The 26,927-nt window shown below is 44.4% G+C and overlaps 1 protein-coding gene across 2 annotated transcripts in view; it reads right to left on the bottom strand.

The window, feature by feature from the left end:
* The window catches only part of znf423 (zinc finger protein 423), a 137,044-nt gene that overhangs the window by 37,751 nt on the left and 72,366 nt on the right, over positions 1 to 26,927 (bottom strand). Inside the window, exons 18-19 of one of the 2 annotated variants that reach the window (XM_035157464.2) lie at positions 26,703 to 26,787; positions 21,792 to 21,812 (exon numbers count right to left, since the gene is read on the bottom strand). In XM_035157464.2, coding sequence (XP_035013355.2) covers positions 21,792 to 21,812; positions 26,703 to 26,787 — 106 coding nt within the window. The remainder of the gene's footprint in view (positions 1 to 21,791; positions 21,813 to 26,702; positions 26,788 to 26,927) is intronic. The other variant, XM_035157465.2, reaches the window with a different exon arrangement.

Genomic DNA, 26,927 nt, shown 5'->3' with positions numbered 1-26,927 from the left:
GGGAGGATGCATGTGTGAATGGACGGTGGAGACAAGAAGAAAGATGTGTGCGTCTTACTTGTTTTGTCTCTTACACACTAATCTATAAAAGTTTTAACAACAACAAAGGTGTCACCTGTTCATCCTTCATCACATAAATTGACTATAGTCTGAATATTACCACCAAGCAATGAGGTGTAGAAATCTACATAACTGATTCTATTCTTTTTTCTTTCACACCTGCTTTGTTTGCTTCGCACTTGTGGACTTTTCTGTTTAGTCCGAAAAATCAACGCAGCAAAATTTGGTCCTCAAGCTCGAAGAAGAAGAAGAAGAAGCTGCTGCAGTCTTCACCTCCGATAATATAACATTTAAACGATGTGAGAGAGTAATACCTGGTTCATTCATAGATAGAAACACTAAACCCCTCCAACTGAGAAAACATCAGACATTTGCCCGTCTACAAACCAATCAGTGAAAAGTATCAGTGGAATCAGCCCACGTGGGCGATGACGACAGGACGTACGTATGTTTCACAGAATCCTTTAGTACTAAATTACAATGTGAAACCAAAACTAACCAAATGTAAACGAAGACATGAAGCTTGGTTCAAGTCTCTCACGTGTGAAAACGCCCTCAGATACAAGAGTTGGACTTAACCAAATAAATGACGGCCATTGAATATTCTACACCAGCAGATGAGATGTGTTTCGGTGACACGGTTCATTGTAATAAACTTTTTATTCTCTCACATGGAGCCGTGGTGTGGAGAGCGAGCTGCCTGGCACACGCACGTGAATCACAGTCTGTCAGCTTCCACTCGTTCCACCCACACTCCATAAAGTCAGTGGCGTATCATTGACACACGAGTCGGCCACCTGTGTGTTCTGGAGTGAACTGTCTCCGACACATAAAGTGAAGTGTGAATTAAAAATGGTGTGTGTGTGTGTGTGTGTGTGTGTGTGTGTGTGTGTGTGTGTGTGTGTGTGTGTGTGTGTGTGTGTGTGTGTGTGTGTGTGTGTGTGTGTGTGTGTGTGTGTGTGTGTGTGTGTGTGTGTGTGTGTGCGCGAACAGTGACCTCTTTCCAGTCTCACACAGCCTCGTCCTCACCCTCTTCACCACCGCCACCACTGTTTGGTCATTTATTTGTGTCTTATTAATGACAAATACAATAAATTGAAATGATTATAGATAATTATGAGTATAATTAATGTATAAACATCAAAAGTAATGATATTAGACTTAATACAAAGCACAAAGGAGGAAGAGGAAGAGCTTTTAAAATGTAAAAGACCTTATAAGATTTTCCATTATCGCACAAACAAAGGTATTATCCTATAATATATTGTTATTTGATTGTTGCCTTGCCCTCGAGGACACATTTTCAAATGTTGAGTGAAGGCTTGTTTTAAAAGAGCATTTTAACACGTCGCTGACTTGACAGCACAATGCAGAGTGAAACAAAACGCTGCACAAAGAGATGATACGCCGGAAAGGCAGGAAGCCACATTGTAACTTATAATGGTGCGAGTACACAGTGTGCGCCGCGACTCCCCGAGGACCCCCTCCGCACGCCTTCTCTCCTGATCTCTCTCCCTCCCCTTCTCCATCTTCGCTTTCTGCCTTTCATTTGAACACCCGTTCCTCAAACGAGGCCTTCAACTGGGAAGCGACACCCCTTTAACGGTGGCAGGTAAAAAGGGCCGGCGAGACCGCGTACGGAGAGAGGAATGAAAAGAATGAGTGAAAGAACAGAGAAAAGAAATCCTAATGACTGCCTGACCCCCCCCCCTCCCTCCCCGCTCCCTCAAAACAAAAAAAAGTGCACAAATGGAAGGATGTGGGCAGAGGTGCGGCGCTGAGTCGGCGGAGGGAGAGCAGAGAGCAAAGGAGGACGGGTGAGAAGGTGGAGGGGCAGGAGGTGCAGACGTGATAGCTAATCTGTGTTTAACAATAACTAGGGTGGAGAAAGTACAGAGAGGAAGAGAGGGGATGACACGCCGAGGGGAGGGAGGTGGGGGGGGACAGGGAGGAACATGACTGAGAGGGGAAAGAAAATGAAGAAGGATGAGACATGAAAGACTGGATTTAAAAGAAATCTGACAAGAAATAGGAAAAAGGGAGGAGGTGATGTGAAAATTAAAGGGGAGGAAAGGAAGAAGAAAGGGCAAGAGGACAGGTCTGCACTTCGGTCTCGATTGTACTTACTGGTATTAAGGGTTTTAATGTCACAGATTTAAATCTACTGAGAATATCTACACATATATTATATCTTACAGTGTTTATCAGGTGCTTTTGTTGCAGGTAAGGCAGAGATTACTCCTCAGAAAACTGTGAGTCATGCTGGACAAGAACATTTGCTCAATGCAAAAAAAAAAATGTAAATGTGAATGTAATGGGAAAGACGAGAGGAGGTGAGTGGAAAGACGGAGGGAAGGAGAGGAGAATAAAACCATAATTTAACAAGAGGATAGATGGAGGAGGGATGGAGCGAGGGGGGGGGAGCACTGAAGGGGGCCCTGATGAAGGGACGATGCGGGGGGCCGAGATCTAAGCTGTACCACTCCTCCCTACACTCCTACCTAGGAAAAGAGGGATTTGCTCTCCCTGGGAGGGATGGAGCGATGGAGGGAGGCGGGGGAGGAGAGATGAGGAGAACAGGAGGACCACTGAGAGAGAGGAGGGGGCCGGGTTATGCAGGGAGGACTGGGGATGAAGGCAAAACAGATCAAGAGGGAAAAAGAGGAAGATTTATCATAAAAATCATTCGGTGTGGGAAAAAAAAAAAAACCACCCTGCACCGTGCTCCCCCAGTTACTGATGCTCAGGAGACTGTTTTAATGTGGAGACTGTGGAGCGTCACTTTCAAAGCAGACAAAGGTCTGCACTCACATACAGAAACATTTAGTTAGAATAAGAATAACAATCACCTCCTGTAATATTCTCCTGATGTCCATTTGAACAAGGTTTAATGAAAGAGATTGACTCCTGTAGTTGTCAGATTAACACTATTCTAATCACAAATGCAGGTAATTTTACTTTGAAATCCATTTAAAAGGCTACGAACAATCAAGACTCCTGGGATTAATGCTTTTCAGAATAAAAATCATCATTAATCAAAGTCAGTTGTGTCACCTATTGATCGTTTGAACAAGTAAATCGATGTGGTTCGTGATGTGCGTCTTCATTTTGTTTTTTATGTTTTTTGTGCAAAACTAAGTGAATTTGACACAGAACAATTCAACATAAAACAAAAGGCTGTTTATGATGCGTCACATCGTTCTCATCTTTGTTGCGTGACGGCTTTAGTGCCGTGTGTGTGTGTGTGTGTGTGTGTTTGTTCTGTACAGAATCCAAAGATCTCAGAAACAAACATTAGAAAGCTGTTGCCCCACAGCAACACACATGTACACACGACACAAAACACACACACAGACTTTTATCCATTCTGCAGAATAGATGTTAGACGGTGAACATATTCAAACTCTCAACTACACACAAATATGAGACACATTTCATTTACTCCCTCTAAATGTAGTATCGTATGTATTAAGTCTTCTTCTCGGAGGAATGATTGTTTTGTGGCGTTAAGGAAAATAAAAGCATGTTCCAGCAGGAATAAATCAGGCCTTTTTTTTTAGATTTAAAGCAACCTTTGTAGAAATCTGTGGACAGAACCCCAGGGGGATAATGGGAAAATATGAAGAGAGAGGCAGCTGGTACTGACATGACTCCCCTAATGGCTCCACCCAAGACCTCCCTGTCACATCCCTGAACTACTCCCTCCTCCTCCTCCTCCTGCTCTCTCGCCTCCTCCACTGACACAACCCCCCCCTTCTGGTTCCCATAGAGTCTTTACCTACGCTCCTCTCTGCATGGCGTCCTGCGGGTTTATTTTCCCAGTGAGCCGTCTGCTACCTTTCTGTTTCCTTCTCCTCCATCAACACATCAATCTCTTTCATTCCTTCAGTTACATGGTGCACACAACAGGGAAAGATGGAGCGTGGAGCGGAGTGAATGAAAAGTGTCTTCACACATAAGGATGTGGATATTTTTTTTAAAAAATGGTTTTGTACTTTGAAAGGTTTGCTGCCTTTGTCTTACAGCTTTAGTGTGATAAGGATTTTTTGGGGGAAGTAAAACATTTCTGATTCCGAGACTGAACGTATATCAAAATAATTTGTCAGTGATTCCTCACATTTCGTAACCAAATAAACTTGTGACAAAGAAATCCAAAGAACTTGAATCAAGAAAGTGAACATTCAATGAAAAGTATAAACATAAACGCACGTGAATTATTTATACTGTAAAAAAATATGTCTGTAGATACGTGTTTAGAACCACGGAATTTAAAAGTACGACCAAGTTTAACCACCTCTGTTTTCCAACTGCACAGTGAAAAATCCTGTTTTTCTTTATTTTGTTTTTTCTCTCTCTTCGGTCTCTGCTCCGACTGCTCCCCCACCTCCTTTATAGGGAACTGCTGTTGAAGTGCATTCTGGGAGATGCCAGGCTTCTTTATAATCTACCAGCAGGCTCTCACAGCTGCCTGTCAGCTACCAAACAGACATGTGCACACACACACACATACAGAGGATGCCAAGTGGCTCTGAAAGGATTCCATGTGTACGTCTCTGCCACACCAACAAAAAAATAACGCGCACAACTACATATTTCCCCTTTTGCCATTTCTCTCCAGCAACATTAAGACTTTTTCCAGGAGCCTCTGGTGTATCTCTCCATCCCGCTCTCACTCTAGTTTCTCCCTCTCTTTCGCTGTCGTTTCTTTCCCAACTCAAAACTCAATTAGTAAATTAGTTCCAGCTCGCTAAGCGATAAACAGCGGCCTGGGAGTGCATAAACACACACTCCACACTCCATTAGGGCTCCAAAAGCACCATACAACCCCAAAACCCTTGGTAGACAGGTACACACATACACTCCCAGAGTAATTAATTTACCCTCTCACAAAGGAGTGTGTACAGTGCGGAAACACAGACAGACACACACACACACACAATACTTGGTCATTGTCCCGTTTGCTCTTTTAAAATAAAACTCCAAGTGACAGACACGCAGGGAATAGACTTTTAAATGAAGGAGTGCAGGAAAATACAAAAAAATGAGCATCAAGTGGCTTCAAATCCTCCCACGGACGAGTGGAGTGTTTACAAATGTGTCCGTGCGTCAGCGTGCAGTCACACACACATCACACTAAAGTATGACTGAGCTGGTTAAAAGCAGGCTTTCATGGTTTTTTAAAAATTAAAACACACACACACACACGCTCAAGTGCTCAGTGGTGTATTTTGACAGTGTGTGATGACCATGGGTAAAGCACTTAAACTGCTGTAATTAGCCTGATCGCCGTGGCGACAGAAGATGCTTCCCTTTCATCCCGTCACTTCAGCAAGCGGCATGACACGCTAAGACACACTGACACCAGGAGAATACACACACACACACGACTGGTATGTTGGCTATGGCCAAGCGCAGACCCACAGGGATGGATGCGTAACACACCAACATACAAAGAGACAGGCTAACACACACAAACAAACACACACACACACGAGAACAGCGTGTGGGGAAGTCACAATGGTGACAAGCAGACAAAAAGCAGCTTGATCTCGGTTTTGTACCAAACATTGATTGTGTAAAACAGAAACGCACTTTTCTCTGACTCGCTTTGTAATTCACCTGTAATTTACTCTCACTCTTTGTTTTTGGACTTGTGGTAAAAGTTGAAAATGATTAAGGCCGAAACTGAAGCTTTTTAACAAATTTTAAAAGATATTTTCAGACTTTCTTAGAGATTATTAAGGATAGCCAGTTATGTCAGTGGTGGTTACTGTATTTATATAGCAGCTACTCACACCTTTCTTTGGCTTTTCTGGCTCATGTTAACTTCTTGCCACATGGGGCATGTTCTGCAGCAGAAACCTTCACCAACCAGCTATGAAAGATGACTCTTCATCATGTGATATCATACATTTGCATTGTAATATTGTTTTAAACTTTTAAAAAAAGGCCCAGAGAAGCTGCACATACAAAACAAGATTAGAGCCAATGAAGGTGGAGATAAATGTTAGCAGATTAGAGAGAGAGAGGGAGAGAGATAGAGAGAGAGACAGAGAAAGAGAGAGCTGGATAGAGAGAGAGAGAGAGAGAGAGAGAGAGAGAGAGAGAGAGAGAGAGAGAGAGAGAGAGAGATGCAGTGGAGCTGAGCCAGGGCTGAACAAAGAACTACAGTAACAGTCCACTGGCCTTACAGCTGCTCTCTGCACACACTCTCCCCGGGCCCTGGCTGTGGGTATGTAGTGTGTGTGTGTGTGTGTGTGTGTGTGTGTGTGTGTGTGTGTGTGTGTGTGCTGCTGTGAGGGTCCCCATAGGTGTCCACCCTTTCAGCCGTTGGACTGCCAACACATAACCCCCTCCTGCAGAGAGGAAGGGAGGGAGGGTAAGCAGGGAGAGGAGGAGCTCAGAGGAGGAGGGAAAGGGGGAAGAGCTTTAAGGAGAGAGATGTACAGATGATGAACTGAAGATATTTAGAGTGACAGATGTTTTTTCATATATGAAAAGATGCTTATATGAGATGTGTGGTTACAGCTTAATTTGCAGGTAGATGCTCCGCAGATCTTTTGTAAACGCTGGAACATTCAGCAGGAAGAGTTGAATGTTTCAACACTATTCAATCAATCTGCTCAAATGAGAAAACATTCCCCCTCCTGTCTCTGATCTCTGATACTTTTTCCATCTTCAATATTTTTCCTGTCACCTCCTATGTGAAGCATCAACCTCAAAACTGGGTGAACGACATGTATTTCTGTCATTGGGCCAAACTGGAAGGTGCTGTCAACATTTAAAAAATAATCAAATTCATTCATGTCTTCTTCTTCAAAATTATAAAATCATAGATGCGTGGAGAAAAAAATAATCTTTAAAAAAAAAAAAAATGGAATCATCTTACCAACAAATTTATTCCATTAATCAGCAACTACCATCTCACCGGCACCCACCCTCACCCACAGAGGCCCCCCCGCTGTTGTAATTAATGGTGTCCTTGACAATGAGATAGACCGCTTTCACACTCCTGGACCTTTGAACATCACTCGTCCCATTTAAACACACAAACACACACTTTCCTTACACCCACCGTACCTTTTCCACATCGACAGTTTCACGGTCCATCTGGTGGGTCCGCTAACACACACAAAGACACAAAGACAGACACACACAAACACAGCTGGGCATTTGCCACCCCTGACGTCCATCCACCCGCCATGTTCTTGTTCTCTGTTTGCCAGAGGGTGCTAATATCTGACTGAAATAGATAATGATTACACACACACACACACACACACACACACACACACACACACACACACACACACACACACACACACACACACACACACACACACACACACACACACACACACACACACACACACACGAATGATGAATAAAAAGACTACAAGAATAAAAAGGAATTAACATGCGTTAGATTTAAAGTTCCTCATCGCCTCCGTCTCTCTCTGGATAATAGAAATATCTGTTCTCTACATTTTGAACGCCCCTGGAAGCATCGTCTTCTGCGGTGAGTCTGTTTGTGTTACAGGCCATGTCTGTACTTTAAGCTTAGTGCTACTGCAGCGCACTGGGAGTGCTGTGTGTACTCAATCTGTATGCATGGTGTGTGTGTGTGTGTGTGTGTGTGTGTGTGTGTGTGTGTGTGTGTGTGTGTGTGTGTGCATGTCAGGCAGAAGGTGTGTATGAGAGTGACAGACTGAGAAAATGAGAGTAAAAGAGAGAGAGAGAGAGAGAGAGGTGGTGAGTTGTGTGTGTCTGGAGTGTGCATCTGCATCTTTGTGTGAGTTGTGTATGTACATGTCTATGGTCCAGGTGCTGGGACCTGTGTGTGTCCCTGGGCAGGGACTGCAGGGGTCCCTGGACTCTCCTCTGCTTCCTGCTAACGAGACACATACATACACACACACACACACACACACACTCTCTCATCCAACACACCCACACACACACCTACGTACAGACCACATCGATCAGGGTGAGGACGAGGGTTGCTCTGCGCCCCGTTAGCCAACCGCTAAGGACCGAGCGCCTGAGGGCACACTGCTCCCCCCTCCCGCCCCGCCTACGCACTCACCCGGCCACACAAATACATACATGCAAACATGCAGTTATCTCATCTGAATTCAGCCCCAGAGTCAGGCTTCCGCACCGCCTCACATAATAAAAAGACTCACACTTTACCGCTGGACCATGAACCGTTTACCATAGCAACACCTGATGATGAGCGGGGTATCATAGCAACACCTGAAGACGAACGGTGTACCATAGCAACTACTGATGAGGAACAACTGTGTGGCGTAGCAACAAATGATGATGAAAAGCGTCACATGGCAACGACTGGTGGTAAAAAACTGTACCATAGCAACATGGTGTATCATAAACAACACACTTTTGCAACAACAGATTGACATCACTGTACCGTGGCAACTGTTTAATGGTGTACCATGGTAACAGCTGATGGACGCCAGTGTACCGTGGCAACAACTGATTAATATGGCGCCATAGCAACAGTGCTACAACAACTGGCATGTTGCATTTACCGCCTCAGCAACTGTTGTACAGTTATTCAAGCACGGTGACATGAGTCAAACTGAACACTGGAACCAAATACTCTCCTTTACACAAACATACGTACAGAGGGTCCTAATTTCCACAGGAGCAATGTACAAATATCACAAACACACACACCTTCTGTAACAACGCCACCAAATTTGTATATACAACTGAAATGTAACCTCTTGCAGCGCAACGCATCAATGTGACCGTGTGTGTTTGTGTCAACAGGTGCAGTGAAAACCAAAGTTCCAGTCGTCTGTAATTAACACTGATCTCATATTTATTTCTTATTGCAGAGCAGGTATGATTGGACCATAGGGACGGAACACACACACACACACACACACACACACACACACACACACACACACACACACACACACACACACACACACACACACACACACACACACACACACACACACACACACACACACACACACACACACACACACACACCATTAAAAACCACATTAAGTGACTAACAGCTAGAGCAGCACCCGGGTGTTAAACTTTATTATCATTGTTATAGATGAAAATGATTATGGCTTTAAAACGACAGACGAGGGCTACGTCCAGGAATTTCTGTTCGAGTACAGCAAAATCACGAAAGGTGACAACATGACAATAAGAAATATGAATTTCTTTCTTCAGTCCACTGAAAGACCAGCTTTCAAAGGTTTTTCATGCTGCGTTGTATATTGTTAATATTATATTTCTTAACAGACCAGTGAGTTTGTCATTGTCCTACCCAAGATATAACCATTTTCTGTTACAACTGTTTCTGATCTATAATGTTTAAATAAATTAAAATATTAAACAAAAGTAAGTAATAAAAGCATTAAAAATAAAAGGACACAGGACACAGGCAGGAGAAAGTGCCGAGCCGAATCCTTGAGTAAGCATGGGTGAACGAGAGGTGCCAGTGCTCGGTCCCCTCTCCGTCTGCCCTGCAGGCTGAAACGACCCCGAGACGGAGAGACAGAAATGTAACAGGACGAGGGGAAGGAAGGATGGGAGGCAGACGGAGAAAACAAAAGACCAGCTTCTTCTCCAATGCAGTATTCTGTGTCTGTGTCTGTGTGTGTGTGTGTGTGTGTGTGTGTCTGCATATTTGTGCCTGTTTGTGTGTATGAATAATTCAGGTCCATGGAGAGGGCAGCCTGCTGCGTTAATGAGGAGGACATGCATTGATACCAAATATTGCTGCTGGGAAGCTATCGATCCGACAGCCATTTGTCCAAACTTCAGTCAGGAAGCCAGCGCTGTCTGCAGGCATTAGTGCGGTGACCGGCGGACAGACGGGCGACCACAAAGAGTCGTTCGGCTGACAGTGGTAATGATGGTTTAAGACTGTGGTAATACAACCTCTTTATCTGATAGTAGAGTGAAGGAGTAGAGGGGGTGACACGTAGTAAATGATCCGACTGCCCGGGAGTCGATGCTGCTCAAGGTGTATGCGCCTATGTGCCCTCACCGTTTGGCCATCAGGTCGCCCCATGAGGAAACTGACTCAGACATTTCACATGTTCTTAAATGATTCCTACAGTTCCGCTTAATCCTGAACAGAAAGTGAAACACACACAGTTTGTAAGTCAGCCAGTACAATCTGAAGTTAGGGTGAGCACAATGAGACAACTGACTCTGAAGTTGGAAAAACTGCTCTTGCTTTGGATTCAGCCAAATCTTCTCTTTACGATGAAAGGTTTCAAATCAAACCCTCGAAAAGCCGCAGAAACACTCTGAACAGTACCGTCAAACCAAAGCATTAATTTTTCTTGTTATGAGAATTATTTCATACAAGCAGAAACAGAAACAGTGGTTTGCACCGTCCACTCACAGCAAGAAGGTTGAGGGATCGATCCCGACTGGAGGCTTTCTGCCGGCTGTCAGGAGTCTGGATGTTGTCTCCATGTCTGTGAAGGTTCCTCCCACAGTCCAATCACAAGCAGCTTAACTGGAGACTCTAAATTTCCCCGCAGGTGAGATTGACTCAGGCCTCCTCACATGGATCTCCTGCCCAACCAGGTGAGCTATAAAGGCACCAAACTCTCATCAAATTCCAACTACAGCTTCCCCACAACCCCCTGAAGGATGAACAGTAGATACCTTATATTAATATATTAGTAGATAAGAGATGGATAGAGACACATAACACACAGGCATGACTTCACACAGGTAAATAGGCTAAAACTACTCCTGTTTGACCTTGTAACAGAATCTATTGTTTGTCATTTACCCCTTAGCCCGGGATAAAGTTAGTTCAGTTTGGCCCCATTGTGGAAACAAGATACTTCTTAGACAAGTTCACAGAGAAAACTAATCACAAACCCTTTCTCTACCTTTAGACCTCTCCCCTATTGCAGAGCTTCTCATCTCCCACACACACACACACACACACACACACACACACACCCACAAATACACACACACAAATACACACTCCCTCTCTTTTCTGGTGTCACACTGTCAGATATTCCAGGTTAGGGAGAACACAAGGGAAATTACACCTCTACCTAGGCCCCTAGCCCCTAGCGATACAGTGTGTGTGTGTGTGTGTGCCTGTGTGTAGTGTATAGTGTGTCCAGTGAATCTCAGGGGTAAAACCGTTACCGTAGGGGAAGTGGACAGACAATGGAGATGGGGGGGGGGAGTGAGGGAGAGGTAGGATGATGAAGTGCAGGAGGCAGCAGCAGGGATTAAAGGAGAAGAGGACAGGGGAGCTGAAGGGAACTAGACCAGGCCATTCATCTGGTCCCACAGCTTCTCATTACGAGTGGGGAATTCACATCAGCGGGTCCGAGGTATTCTCTGCCCAGATGTATCACCGGTTTAACCTGCATGTGGTAGAATCAATACAGACGGAGTAAAAGTGGATTTTATGTGCACATGTGTGTGTCGGACGAGACGGAGCAGAGAAGTGAGCCGTCAACCTGAGACATGTAGGACATTCAGTTTCCCCTTGACCGACTCACGACATCTCAACTCGTCTCGTTCTAAACGTGGGGTCCTGAGGAAAATGACAATATAATAACAATTACGTTATTTTCCATTGTAAAGGGATGTCTCCGCAGTTTCATGAAATAATGTGCAGTCATTTTTTAAGTAAAAGCGAAAAAAGGATGAGGTTAAAAACTGAAGGTAGCTGTTTTAGAACGAGTGCAATCAACAGGCTGAAGTGGCTCATTGCCTCGGTGACACACCGAGTCGGAGCTTGTCACCTGATCAGCACCCATCCAAGTCACTGATGCAGGTGCTTTATGCCGCGCGTCCTGCGGCTCTAAAAGCACGGATTGAAAATAGAATGGTGGGAGGCGTTTCCAGAGCTTTTTTCACAAAGCTCAACTGCTCTTTGCTCTGCGGCAAGTCTGACACAAAGTGGCGCCAGGAATCAAACCTACACAACCACTCTGAGCAGCCACAGCGGGCAATGTGAGACTACACTCACAAACACACACACGCGCACGCTTACACACTGAATGCCAATCATGCTTTAAACACACATACACGCACACTTACAGCACACAAAATTACTGCCAATCACAGTATACTCACTCATTCAGTCTCTCTCTCACTCTATTTTCCTCTCTTGTTCTGTCAAAGAGTCACTCCCTCACTCACTCACTCGCTGCTCACTCTCACTCTCACACACACACACACACACACACACACAAAGACACACACACACACACACACACACACCCACACCCCAGGCAGCAACACTCCGACCTCAGCATCTCCTTCACCTGTTCAGGGCTGTAATTACAACATGACACCGTACAGACTAAAAACATCCTCACAATCCTGCTGCAGAGACAGAGTGTGAGAATGTGATGTTTCCTCTTTCTTCTCCTTTCAAATGTATTTGGAGGCTTCTATCCTTTTTCATTTTTATTGTCCACATTTCTACTGACACATACTGGTAAACAAGGATTTCATGGATTCACTGTAGCTCGATGGAAAGATGAGAAGTTGGACCTAAAAAGACGAGGGAGACGTGTAAGAGTAATCGAGCGCAAGCAGGAATGTCTGTGTTCCGTTGCTTCACCTCAACAAGATCCTAAATCCATCTCAGACAGACACAAACGTTCTCTGCTGCCCGCTGTCTGCATGTGACGGCTAAATTAGACTGAATTCAACTGGACACTGATGTGAGAAAGATGAGAAACTAGATTAGATGTCAGAGACACAGAATTCAAACTCAGGGCAGTTGCATCTAGGACACGCCCGACTCCTCAACTATAAAAGAAAAAAACATCTGGATAGCATCCAAAACTACCATGCATCAACACACACATCCACACACATGCACACAGGCACATGCACACACTCTACACACACTCTAATGAAGCCCCGGTAGTGACGAAGAGCAGCAGGGAGCGGCGCGGATCGCCGAAGACAAGTGTGTGTGAGCTTTCGTCACAGAGTGTGTGTATGCGTGTGAGAGCGTGTGCGTCTCCGGCGGGATAATTACGGCGCTCCTCGGCAGCTGAGCGTGCCAGATGTAGTGGGAGAAGGAGAAGGAGGTGGTGGGGGAGGAGGACGAAGAGGAGGAGGAGGAGGAGGCACGGCGCAGAGCGGAGAGGGAGCCCAGCACCAGGAGCAATGCAGTGGGGAGCACACTGAGTTTTATGTGAATACATTAGTGTGAGCGTGTTGTGCGTCTATGCACTGATGTGTGTCCGTACGTGCACATGTACCTGGAAATGTGTGGTACATATAAAAAATGTCTCAGCGTGTGTTTATCCAGTCGGACGTCCATGTTCGTACATACAAATATTTGATGCGTGTGTGGGTGTGTGTGTGTGTGTGTGTGTGTGTGTGTGTGTGTGTGTGTGTTTGGCATAGACAATTCTGTTTCTTGCCATCCACCATTAGCAGGTTGGCTCTGTCACAAATGAGTGTCTCTCATCCAGGGGAGTTACAAGGATGAAGAGAGACAGAGAAGAGGAGTTGAGGCGAACAAGACGAGGAAGGAGAAAGAATAGAATGAACAATAAAATGAAGTTCTGAAAACGACAAAAAACCTGAAAAAACGACACACCCCATTACATGACAACATTATGTTAGCTTCCTCCGCTTTATCATAATATCCCGGATACGAACACTGCTGTCTTATGCCAATGACGTCATCAGGAGCCAGAGTCTTCGCAGCATCAAATAACCGAGTGGACCCTTTGCAGCCATTCAGGTGTCGGTCAGGAAGAGATGTTATTCGAGTCGTTGTGTGTTTTTTTAGTGTGTAGGAGTGTGATCGCCACGAGGTAAAGCAGTGAGACGAAACAGTCGGTTGATGTCCCGTCCACTACCATGGAGGAAGCAGGGTTTATACTGCAGCCAGCCACCAGGGGATGGTAATCATCATTATGTTTCAGGATAAGATAATAACGCCTTTAAATATAACATCTAGCAACACAACAAAGTGCTGCAGCTGTCGGACTTTGTGATGGAACAGCCCGTCAGTGAGAGAAGCCCCAGTTCACTGGTTCTATTGCTGCTACTATTCCACAGGACGTTCTTTCAGATGTTGATTATTGTATCATGTTCAATGCCTGATGTGCTGTTTAGGCAAAAAAATATATAAAAACCACAGGGATTCAAATCAGCCTCTGAATTCGCACATTTCGTTTATTTACAGATTCAAATAAGTGTGTTATTGTTCTCATTGTTGTTTCTCTGGTTGGAAAAAACAACAGAGTCAAACACAGCTCAGTCTGCAGGAATAGGAACATTCATTTAATTCTGCAAGAGCCAAAAATATGATGCAGCAGAAATGTTGCAACACAATTTTTGCGAAATTGAAAGAGATGGTTGCAGCTTTTTATTGTTCATCAATTTACAGATAACTGCTTTTAGAGGTTAGAATGATTCTGCAGCTTGTGATAGTAACTGAGTGTGATAGATTAATATCAGGTTGAAGCAACATAACAACATCTCCCAAACAAAAAAACAGGCTCAAAAGAATCATTTTAAACTGAAAGCTACTAAAAGAACGAGTCTACCTACCAGGGAGAGGCAGAATATTGCATATTGTGTAAAAGTACATAAAGTGAAAGGCGAGTACTGAAAGCAATAAAGGGAAGAAGGAAAAGAGAAAGCAAACAAGGGCTAAAAAAAAAAAAAAGGGCCAGAAAGTAAGAGATTTTCTCCTTCGTGCCCGGCTTTGTCACCTTGCTCACCCAAGGGGGGCAGAGCAAAGCACCTTGGGAAATTACTGAAACCAGAATGCATTGATTTACCCAGAAAGATGTGAGTGTGTGTGTGTGTCTGTGTGTGTGTGTGTGTGTGAGCCTGTGTGTGTTTGTCAGAAGGCCTTTGTACTGCAATAAAGAGAACAGCCTGGCCGACATTTGTTTAGAGACGAGAGATAAGCGCGGCAGACTATACCGTTGTTTCAACCTTTCTGTCTTCCTCGCTCTCACTCCTGCCTTCTCCTGTCTTCTGCTGTGTAATTAAGAGCCAAAGAAAAACCCTTCAACCTCGCCCAGCGTGGCTTTGCATCCCACCTCACGCTGTGCCGTTGCCTGTCTTTACACCATTTTCCATTTCTCTCCAGGAGCTGTGTAGTCGGACTGAAACACGGGGTTTTTTTTGGAGTCTGCCGCTGAATCAAAGTAACGGAGCTTACGATAAATCGTTTTCACGTGGACTTATAAGCGCACGTTTTTTCCTTTTTCTTTTCTTTCAGGGCCAAAAAAATGAATAATTTAATTATTCTATTCTGCTCTCTTACACCCTCGCAGCTCCATTAATTAACTCGTATTTGTAAAAACCGAGTCTGACAAGAATCACATGCTTCAGCACTATAGCACCTCTGGAAGCAGGCCCATGTATACAGTGCGAATGCCAAACACATGATATGTGTATTGAAAGCCAGACACCAGTGAGGCAGGAACCAGGACATGTGTTTTTAATGAGTGTTTTTTCAGCCTTTATTCATAGCGGCAGGGCAGAGAGACAGAAAAAAGGCAGGAAAGAGACGGGATAACAACACGTCACGTAGTCGGGACCCAGGAATCAACCAGCTGCCAACTGGTCACTTCAGGGTTTGGAGTGAATTCTTGGCCTACTTGACTAATTTCTTCTTGATTTCAACCTTTAAACAGAACAATTATCGGGGCGGCTTCCCAGTATGACCTCCCCCCTCTTGCACACTTCATGAATAAGCCGCGCAGATTAGATTTAAATGTCACTTACTTAACTTCCTCATGAATCACACTGGTAACTTCCTGGTTAAAGATCATACTATGGATTAACTTGCTCACTGGTGAATACAGCCTTGTTCACACAAACAGCAATCATCTATCATAGATGATCTGCCAGTCAATAATCAATGTCCAATATTAAATTGCACTGACCCATTCTTATATCATTTAGACCATGAGGCTGTTCATGGCGTATCCACACCTCTACTCTCTACTAGGAGAAACTCTACTGACATACAGCAACCACTGAATTATTCAGAGTGATTTGTTGTTTGAGGCCTTTGTTGGAATTACATGCTACTGTCTCGTCTCAGCTGTGTTTCAGATGTTCTGCTTTGATGGAATTAGTTTGGTCTGAGTGAACAGCAGCGGATCAGCTGGTAGAGCAACAGAAAACACCAAGCTCCAAGAAGACGAACACAGGAGAAGAATTGAAATACCACTGCTTGTATTCATTATCCTCAGACTCGGTTTTCAACACTGATCAACAAACAGCCTCTGTGGGATTTTATTTATATTTATATAATTTATATTTTGTGCTGTGAATAAAGCAAATACAATAAATAAAGTTTTTATCATTATTACTATAACTTCAGCAGCCTTATTAGGCAACTGGTGTTACTGGGAAAGATGCATTACCCTGAACTTACAATCCTGCACCTTAAAGTCATGGCTCTCACTACGTCGGACCCGTTATTGTAATTTTAATTAATCTTTAAAAAGATGTCATTTGTGAAATGCATCCATTTCTATTTTCCCGATCCTCCCCCGTTATGTCCCATCATCTATATTTTACCCATCACCTGCCTCTTAATCTGTAATTACAATCTGTAGATTATACATCAGCCACATACACATGTAATTATGTTCGGTAGTCTACAGTATCACCTGTCCACTTCCCAGCTGCTCCGTGTGCAGCTGCTCAAAATACCGTTAATAACACATAAAGCACCCACAGTGGACTGTGTGTGTGTGTGTGTGTGTGTGTGTGTGTGTGCGTGTGTGTGTGTGTGTGTGTGCGTGTGTGTGTCCTCTCTCCGTTTCTGTTTTTCTGTCTGGCACCGTCTCCACCTCTCTCTGCTGGTTCAAACAAGGCTAGCAAGGTGACCCTGAATCACAGGCTGCGTGAGAGTGTGCATGTGTGTGTGTGTGTGCCCATTAGTGTGTGTTCCTACGCCTGCGTGCACGCACTTATCCGCATGTGTGTGTGTACAGTCCCAGTAATTAACACCAGCCACTAATGAAGTCCAGCTGCTCGGCAAGAGGACTGAGCTGGAGCCAAAATCTGCCAGAAATCGCTCTCGCCCTCTCCGTCTCCCTCTCCTCCGACACTCTCTCCTTCCGTCTCTCGCTTTATTCATCCTGATCCCCCCCCACACACACACCCTCTCTTCCTTTCACCCTATTGATCTGCATTCACTTGTTTCCCCCTCCCTCGCCCTGTTCCCTCCTTGCCCTCTGAAGTTTCCATCTCTGCATCAGTCGGCTCTCCCACCGTTTCCCATCAGTATGAATCTCACTCAGTTGACCTATAATCGCCACCATTTCTGTCAACATCTTGTTTGCTCCGCGTCTCAATTTCTCACTTAAAGTGTCATTCCGGCAAAGCACCGATTCACTTCTTACTCCCGTTTGTCTGTCTGTGCTCTGCCATGCTCCCCGTTATCCACCTCATCTCATGTTCACAAACTGTTTTCATCACTTTCTATTATTCATCTTGTTAGATTTATTCACAGAACGAGGACAAAATCAGATATTTGACATCAGGGCACGGGGAGAGAAAATTCTAATTCCTATCAACACAGCACCGAAACATTTACTAAAAGGAAAATGAATAATGAAATATTCAAGGTCATTAAACAGTTGGTTTCTCTAAATCTTCTCATTTCCAAATAGCTCAGGTGCCATTTAACCGTTCACGGAGTTTGGGTTTTATTTGCTGAGGTTCTTCTACCTCCACCCGTAAAATTGACGCGTTTGTGATGTTCACAGCACAATTTGTATTTTGTTCAATTTAACAACATGTAAACTCAGTCGATAATTTATTAGGAACACCTAGCCCAAGCCAAAACTAGTGTGAGTCCAACAGAACAGTCGTACAAAGAGTCCTACGCTCGTGAAGGCTATAATGTTAAGAGTCAGAGTCGCTGCCACTTTGGATAATCCTGCTGTTTGAGATTATTTCACCAACAGAAAGTACTTCAAATGAAAACTTTGGACAATCAACAGAGCTCAATTGTACAAATGCAAGTAAAAAAATATTCACGTAGGTAATTGTTGGCAAGATCTTTGATTATATTGTTGCTTATAATCTGTAGTTTCTTTGCATAACTAAACTCCATTTAGTAAACCGTGTTCTTATGGGTACGATACCATTAGTATAAACAATCATTTACGTTCACGCTGCTCGTTTCTTGATTCTGCCCATTTCCCCACTCTTTAAAATAAAATGCATGTTAATCCATCCTGCTGTGTTACATCATGATGCTTTAAAAGAATAAAAACACTGCCTCTCCCTCCCACAGCAACAACACAACGAATCAAACACATACACCCAACATCCTCTCTGTCCGCACATCCTGAAACACACACGCGTCCTCTCTCTTCTACACACACAGATAAACCGGTCATCCTGTGCTCACCTGTGGAACTTCATCTTGGTAACACACAGTAATAATCAGCCTGTAAACCATTATAAGCCTGATATAATAACTATACAGGCCCAAACTCTGCCTCTATACACACACACCCACACTAAACCATACACTCTCACTCGCTACCAGCTGTGACAGATGTGCCTGTCACAGGAGAAAATGAATTCAGAATAGTTAGTGAATTAAGCAGGGAGTTAATTGTTGCTTGGCCCCTGTTTATGAAGCGCATAAAGGCGAGGCGCCTTGTTTGTCTTGTGACAATTAGCCAGCAGAGATAGAGAGAGAGGAGGAACGTGTGTGTGTTAGTGTGTGTGTGTGTGTGTGTGTGTGTATGTGTGTGTGTGTAATCGTCCTGTTCTCTTTAGCAGCTGGTGCAGCCACACCTGGACGGGCTGAGCCAGAGAAGGAGAGGAGAGGGGAATGCAGAGGGGGATTGCAGATACAGTGCGGTATACGGCCCCTCGTTCTGTGGCCACCCACTCAATAAACAACAGACAATTAACACACACACACACACACACACACACACACACGCACTCACACACACACACACACACACACAAACAGAGCGCTAACAAAGACATCACTCCACATAAGCAGACAACTTCTATACATGAGTTAAGATAGCTGATGTTGCATGTACAAATATTCTCACAGGCAAACATGAGACATGACACACACACACTCTCTCTCACACGCACACACACACACACACACACACACAAGTTGCTGTGTTGTGTTCTGATGCTTATCCGGGTTGGGTCTCTCCCCGTCTATTTGTCAGTGTGTCCTATTAGGTTTCCAAACAGCTTGTAATGACTGGTAATAAACAGCAGAAGAGGAAGATGGTAAATCAAGCGAGAAGATGACAAAATGAGCTCTCCGGGGGAGAACCGTGCTCCCAGCCTCAAACGCACACAGACACACGCCAAAAACAGGAATACACTAACAATCCTGTCTATATATTCACGCAATAAAGCCGACGCTGACAGGGGAAACGTTCGCTTTTAAGTGTTAACGGAGGTTAAAGAAATATGTACAACGACGTGACGGAGAGGGACTAAAAATGTGAATCTATAGATAACTGGATTCTGAGCATGTTTAGTCGCCCGCTGCAAATGTAGAGCAATGTTTTATAATCGTTCATTAACATTTTCTAGATTCACAAGCTGAAAAACACCCGCACGATACTTGAAATAACCGAGAACAGCGTCTATATAATGTGCCGAATAATAAACGTTATCTTATTTAGCAGTAAATCTATTATCTCTATGTCTACATATGTCCCCTCTTCATCTTCCATCCTCCCCTTCCTTCTCCTCTTCTTCATCTAGCCCTCCGAGGTCCTCTCCCTCTCTCTCTCGGTCCCTTGTCCCTTCATCATCGCTCCCTCCCTCCCTCCCTCTGGTGTCACGGCTCGCTGGCTCCAGGTGGTGAGGGAGGGAGGGAGAAAGGGATGTAGGGAAGGATGGATGAGGGGGAGGGATGGAGAACTGGGGGAGGGCCTTCATCTGTTTTCATACCATCACAGCGCAGGGCAAACATCCTGCTCGGTCCTGCTCAGCCGCGGTGACAGATCTACACGTTACAACCGGTGTTAGTCACGGTGACATTACTGATTTTAAAAAGTCGGAAGCTGACAGGAACGGAGGTACGTGCGAGTGTTTGAGGGGAGGAGAGTGTAAACAGTTTTTGCTACTTCAGACAGGAAGCAACACGGACTGATCAGCGATCTGAGATTTAAGCGCACACCTCCGAGCGAACATGTCATCGCCTGCGGTGCTGAAAACTCTCTCAGACGGGCAACTTGTGCACGGGACAGGATTAACAGTGCTCCTGCAGATCTCACTTTCAGGCTGTCAGGTTGTTTGACAAGCTGCTAATCACTGCAGCAAGTCGTGAAGAGGACTTTCAGTTCAGGTGCAGCGGAGTGGAAGAGAAGAGCGCGGCATGCGAGCCGGTGGCAAAAGACTGTGACACAAACAGACACACACATACATGAGTGACCCTGCAAATACATTATCCACCTCCAGTGACTCCAAAAGCTTCTTATTCGCCTCATTAAGTCTTCAGTGACACAAAGTAACCACATTAGACCTGCTCACTACATACATACTGATAAGTGTGTGTGTGTGTGTGTGTGTGTGTGGATGTGTGCACGTGTAGAAGGAAAGTGGGGGAGGAAAGAGGACACCAGGAAGCAGAGGAAGACGTGTGCACAGACACACACCGGCTCAGCCGCAGCCCGTGGGACGGCTGCTTAGACAGCAGACCGACATTACTAGTCAAGCGCATCCCAGATTTGACTGCAGGCTAATAGACGGGCTGAATACAGGTCGACTCCTCGGAAAAGACACACGACCGCAACCTCTGGGTACAAAAATAAAAAGCTAGCAGGAGTTTATTTAACGCCTTATTCCACACAGAGGGTTTCAGAAATTGTTTTGGGGTTTATTCCCACGTCAGATTTAAAGATGAAAGTGATTCTGGTGCGTTTTGCTTCTCCTCATTCAGGAGAAAAAGAGCTCAGACGTTATTCATGACAGGATATTCAAAGTGAAGCGTCGGCCTCTCCGGCTGGTTGCCATGTTTACGGCAGATTAACAAACTCAACTATTGATCATCAAAATGTAAAAGAATGTGAATGAGCAGAGCCCGGCTAATGTTATTAGAGTGCATTGATGTAAATAGGTAACTAAAGCTCATGCTGAGGACACATCATTAGCCACCGCATTCCACAGGGAGCACTTAGATCCAGGTGAGTGGCCACTCGATACCTGCAAGGCATGTGTGTGTGTGTGTGTGTGTGTGTGTGTGTGTGTGTGTGTGTGTGTGTGTGTGTGTGTGTGTGTGTGTGTATGAGGTGGGGAGGAAAATGAAACATGCAGCTAGCAGCAGGGTTTGGGGTGAATGAGGTTTCGAGGTGAAGTCAGGGGTAATTGGGCAAAGATTGGGCAGAAATGTGTCAAATCAAAAACTCATCCTTTTTCAGATTTTCTGCTTTTCCTTAATACACACACTGATTTTCTACGAGTGAGAACAAAAGCAACGTCAGGCCACTGCTGAGAACTACATGTTTGTTTTCCCCACACCATGCAATGTGGCTTTGGTTGCCATCAATTTGTGATCTGCCACAAACTCTTGTGGTGAAGAATAGAAAGTCAAAGCTAATATGTGCTAAATGCTAATCTATACATAAAGCAGAGGGGATGTTAATAAATGAGATGCTGATGGGGCAGGCAGTGAGACAGCACAGTGCCGTCTTGCTCACGATGCGAGCTAAGGAGACAGAAAGGGGACAAACCTTGCCGACAGGTGGGCTCTTCTACGGGCCGTCCAATAGGCAGGTGGGAATGGGGGGAGAGCGGAGGAGAGAATGGGCAGGGTTAGTAATACGCAGTGTGAACGTGGTAGGTGAGGGGGAGGAGGGAGAAAGCAGGAGGGCAGACAAATTAGTTTGCTGAAAGTTAAAAATAAAGAAAATGTATTACCACCGCGCCAAGTGAATGTAAATTAAAACCTCTCGCATGGATTACAAGACACTGCTGTGTATTTGGGGAGTGGGGGGGGGGCTTTTAAAAACTATAAATGGATTCCTACCCTCTCTCTGTTAGCTTTACTGCAGAAGCACAACGGACATACAACTGAAGCTTAACGCTGACGTCTCAATGCTGCTTCAGCGACGGGAGGAACACAAAGGGAGAGGAGAGGGCGAGAGAAGAGAGGGAAGCACTTGGAAAGATAGAAAGAGAGGGATGATGGAGGATGGTGTTATTAGCAGATGTGAGAGTTAGAGTCCGTTCACTGGAGCCGGATTAGGACCAATGTAAAAGGGAAGCTACAGTAACATGTTGAGTGGCTCTTTGTGTGCACACAACCTGTTTGGTGCAGGCGCTCATGCATGTGAGGAGGAAAAGTGTGTGTGTGTGTGTGTGTGTGTGTGTGTGTGTGTGTGTGTGTGTGTGTGTGTGTGTCTCTCAATGCTTTTGAGAAGTGAAGTCTCACGCTGTGAAATCTAGACTGAGGTGATTAGTAAAGCATTAGCGGCTGCATGCAACACTTAGAACATGCTGTCAAGGACCTTATTTAGGTGTGTGTCTGTGTGTGTGTGTGTGTGTGTGTGTGTGTGTGTCTGTGTGTGATTTTAACTTCAGAAAGGTTTTGTGTCATAGAAACAGATTTTTAAATCACAAACTGAAGTCTTTACCTGCCTTTCTAATATTATTATTTTTAAATTGAATCTAATTTCCTTTCCATCCCTATGAGCGTTTAACTAAATCTGTGTTAGTCATTTCAATAGGAATCGTGTTGTGGCAATTTAAGGCCAAACTGGAAGACAGATTAACACACACACACACACATGCACACGCACAGGATTGTGTCTTCACCTCACACCATTACACAGGGAGGGGAACTTCTTCATGATGTGCAGCTGCACAGCAGAAAACAATACAGGCTGCCAAAACTCGCTGCGGTGCACTCCGAAGAGACAGACACACACACACACGTAGATAGAATGAGGGGAAACAGAGACAAAACAAATCGCGTCATGATAAACAACTAAACCACGCGGCACAGAAACACAGAAGAATTATTGCGATCTTGTCACTGCGGCTCGGTGATGATGAAAACGAGCATTTGAGGAAGTTAATCTGAGAGAAGAGAAGATATATTTGAACGGAACAGGTGACGTAAACTTGACCTGATTTAGGGTCACTATTAACAATCAGCTCTGCCACCTTCTCCTTTTTGTTCAGCGTATTGCATCTTCTTCTCCTCCAATGAGGTTTTGTGGTTCACACGTGTGATACGTCCTCAACCGACTCACACAAGAGCACATGCACACACCAGATCAGTGACAACACCTGCACAGACAAAGAGTTGTTGTCTGATAGAAACAAAGCTTCTGTTCAACCAGTGAGTTCATTACTGATAATAGAAAAAGAAAATACACAAAAGCATGAATTACTCTGCTTTACAAATGTTAACCAATGCTCACTGGTTCATACAAGTCACACATGTTTTCTTGCCATTTGTATTTAACTCCATTAAAATGTACACACCTGATGTACATGTATACTGAAGCTGCCTGAAGGCTTTTGTGTCTCACACAAATAAATTCTCAAATGACAAACATGCACCTGAGGCAAAATCAGACGACTCCATTCCTCAGTGTTTTCTCTGCTCGGTGGGTGAGGACGACTTTGAGTGAACGCATGTGTCTATTAACAAAGTGAAGAGTGAGCACAGCCAGTTTAAAAACATTACTCTGTATTATTCAGGACCAATTTATAGATTATGGAGCATGTGTACGCTTTGAGCAGCAGGTCCCTGGTTCGATTCCCAAATGAATCAACTTTAGATTATGGATTTTGAAGTGGTTCTGCCATACGAGTTTGTTTTACTGTGGGGATTGGAAACCACATTTTGGGAACAAGCTAATCTATCACCCTTTTCCACTAAACACTCTATAGAGCAGAGGACACTGTTATTATTCTTGTCATATTTTGTGTTGTGAGTATCTCCATTACACTTAAATGATCCCATACAAACTGCAAACAAGCAGTAAAAAGATGTAACTGTAATTTTCCATTTGTCCCTTCAACCTTCTTGCATGATTTCTCCTTCCCTCCCATCGTGTCGTTTCCTCTCTCACGTCCCTTCTCTCTCCCCACTGACCACATGGTGTTTTAATTAACTTGTGTGCTGTGTCAGAGCCAGAACGAGCAGGAGCGCTCACCGGGTGCGACTGTACCGTCACAGTAAAGCACAACCTGGGGCTGTGGAACATTTAAGGGTCTCGTCTTTAAGTCTTAAAATCACGCCAGTCAACATTTTCCTCGTGTTACTGAGCGGAAAGGAACTTGATCACCTGCTTCAAAGGAGGAACACGTTAAATAAAAACATGGTTTATGAAAGGGGTGATATGCAATGAGAAGCGAACGTGTTCTGGGGACAAATGTCCCCCCCCGAGCCCGCGTGCAGGTGAAGCTCACTTGCAATGATTTTTCCTCGACTCTACAGAGATTCCTCTCTGGACGTCTCACTTTGACCCTCTCTTCCTCCGTCTCCCTGAATGTCGTCTCTCCTTCTCTTCCTCCCTCTGACAGCGTAATTAACAGGACTGTGGGGTGCACCGTGTATTACCCACGGAGCGATGTGACAATCACATTACTGGAGTCCATTAGGCAACAAGTAAAACTCCCTCCGCTCTTCTCCCTGAGAGTGAATAATGTGACGGCGAAGGAAAGAACGGACACGGAACGTCAACGCCATCGCGTGCAAACATCCGCTGTCTGAGAACGTGAAGTGCTACGTTTCACTTTCCTGCAACAGCGAGTACACGAAGATCAGCGTGATGTAAATGTTGTTTTCAGAATTAAAGTAAAAAATAAGAGAAGAATAAAAAGGAATTAGAGAGATTTCATTTGTCAAACAATTTGAAGATGAGACTGCGTTCACGTGGAAAACAATAAATTGAAAAAAATGTATCTGTTAGGTCCCTCTCTTACAACCAGATGTATTATATTCAAACTATAATCAAATCTTATCAACCAGTTGAGACAAACTCCTGTTTACATTCTGCATTTAACTGGGAAATACAGAGAGAGTAACAGTAAAGTGTAAATGAGGAGAGTTCGTGCAGTTCTGAGTTAATTCAAACACGAAGCTTTATACATGAGACCTCAGAGAAGTCAGGGATCTTTTTGCTCTGTGTGGAATCAAACATTTTATTCATAATCACAAGTCACATATTGAGGCGAGGAGAAAACAGAGCTCAAGAAAATCAAACATCTGCTGTGAAGAGAAACAAATGAAACGATAAATTCACATTCACAGGTTTGTAATTTTCTCTGTGTCTGGTATTTTCTTCACTCTTCGTTTAAGGGTGGGGGGGGGCAGGGGGTTGTTGGAAATGTAATAATAATAGGAACTGGGCTAGCTCTTAAAAATAATCTGCCTCAATTTCATAATTAATCTGAGCTAGGCTTTCACACAATTAGCACGTTAATTAACCCAAAACCGCCACCAGTGTGAGTGTGTGTGTGTGTGTGTGTGTGTGTGTGTGTGTGTGTGTGTGGCGTGCGTGCTGGGGGATCCAGGGATATAGAGCAAATAGAAAGAGCGAGAGAGGAGCAGAGAGAATGATGAGTTATCTTTCGGACGAGGCAGAGGAACGACAGGATGACTGGCAGGATGCTCGGGGTGGACGGAGGAAAAAAGGAAGGAGCTGTGAAAGGGTGAGCGACTGACAGGAGAAGGTCGGAGGAGGAACACACAGACGGGCGGAGGACAGAGAGTGAAGGAATGAAAAGGGGGGGTGTTTGAGTAAAGAAGAAAGAAACTGCAGGTAAAAGACAGTAGAGAGAGTTTTTTTTACATTGATGGTGAATGTGCACGTGTGAAAGTGTGTATCTGTGTGTGTGTGTGTGTGTGTGTGTGTGTGTGTGTGTGTGTGTGTGTGTGTGTGTGTGTGTGTGTGTGGACCACCGGGGGAAAGAAGGAAAAGTTACACCAGCTGCACTTTAGTTTCAATTCTCTCTTCTAATGTCTCCAGACATCACTAGATGACTCAGAGCAATGTCAGCACTCACACACACACACACCTCAGAGTACATCAGTGACTCTGGGATCGCCTGTCAGGTCTGGCGAAGGGTGGGGGGTTCGAGGTAAGCATAGCGTTTGTTCCCCAGTACCACTCATGGATCCACCTCGTTTATCTCCATGACGACAGAGATGCTGAGACAGCAAATTAGTAGGGAGTGTAAAAAAAAACTTGCACGAGGAAGCTCACGACAGAACATGGAGCCCGAACTACGAAGATAATTTCAATTGTTGCCAAGTGTTCGTTAGAGGACAGAAGTATTTAAACAATTTTGTATTTATCCTCCTTCATGTAACAAGTATTTACTTTTTAAGCTCGATGAATAACGTAACGTGTCAAGTTCTCTACTATGTTCTCCGTGAACTTTTCCATCTGTCAGACTCTTAGTAAAGTGGTAAATCCCCCAGCAGCTGTTTCCAGGCAGCCGCAGGTCAAACAGAGCTCCGCCTGTCACCTGCCGCTCTCACATTGGGACAAATCCAATGTGTTGGAACAACAGCAGCATACATGTACTATTAAACCAAGAGACAACAGGAATAGATGTGACCTTCGGAGTCATAACACACACACACACACACACACCAAGAGAAAGATGTGCGCCTCACTCACCGATCATGTGATTGGCGACGTGAATCTGGATCTCTCGCTCCGTCTCGAACGTCATTTGGCATTTAATACACTGATACGTCTTTTTCTGTCAAACAAACACAAACGTAGAAAAACATTAGTTTCATCACGTGTGAAAAACATTCTGCTGAATTGAATTTAAAAGCACACAAACACAACTTTGGGAAACCTGAAACAAATTCACATTACGAGCACATAAATCATCGA

Source organism: Hippoglossus stenolepis, chromosome 5 (genome assembly GCF_022539355.2).
Source record: "Hippoglossus stenolepis isolate QCI-W04-F060 chromosome 5, HSTE1.2, whole genome shotgun sequence".
NCBI lineage: Eukaryota > Metazoa > Chordata > Actinopteri > Pleuronectiformes > Pleuronectidae > Hippoglossus > Hippoglossus stenolepis.
The sequence above is the reverse complement of the archived record's forward strand: the minus strand, read 5'-3'. Positions and strand labels throughout refer to the sequence as shown.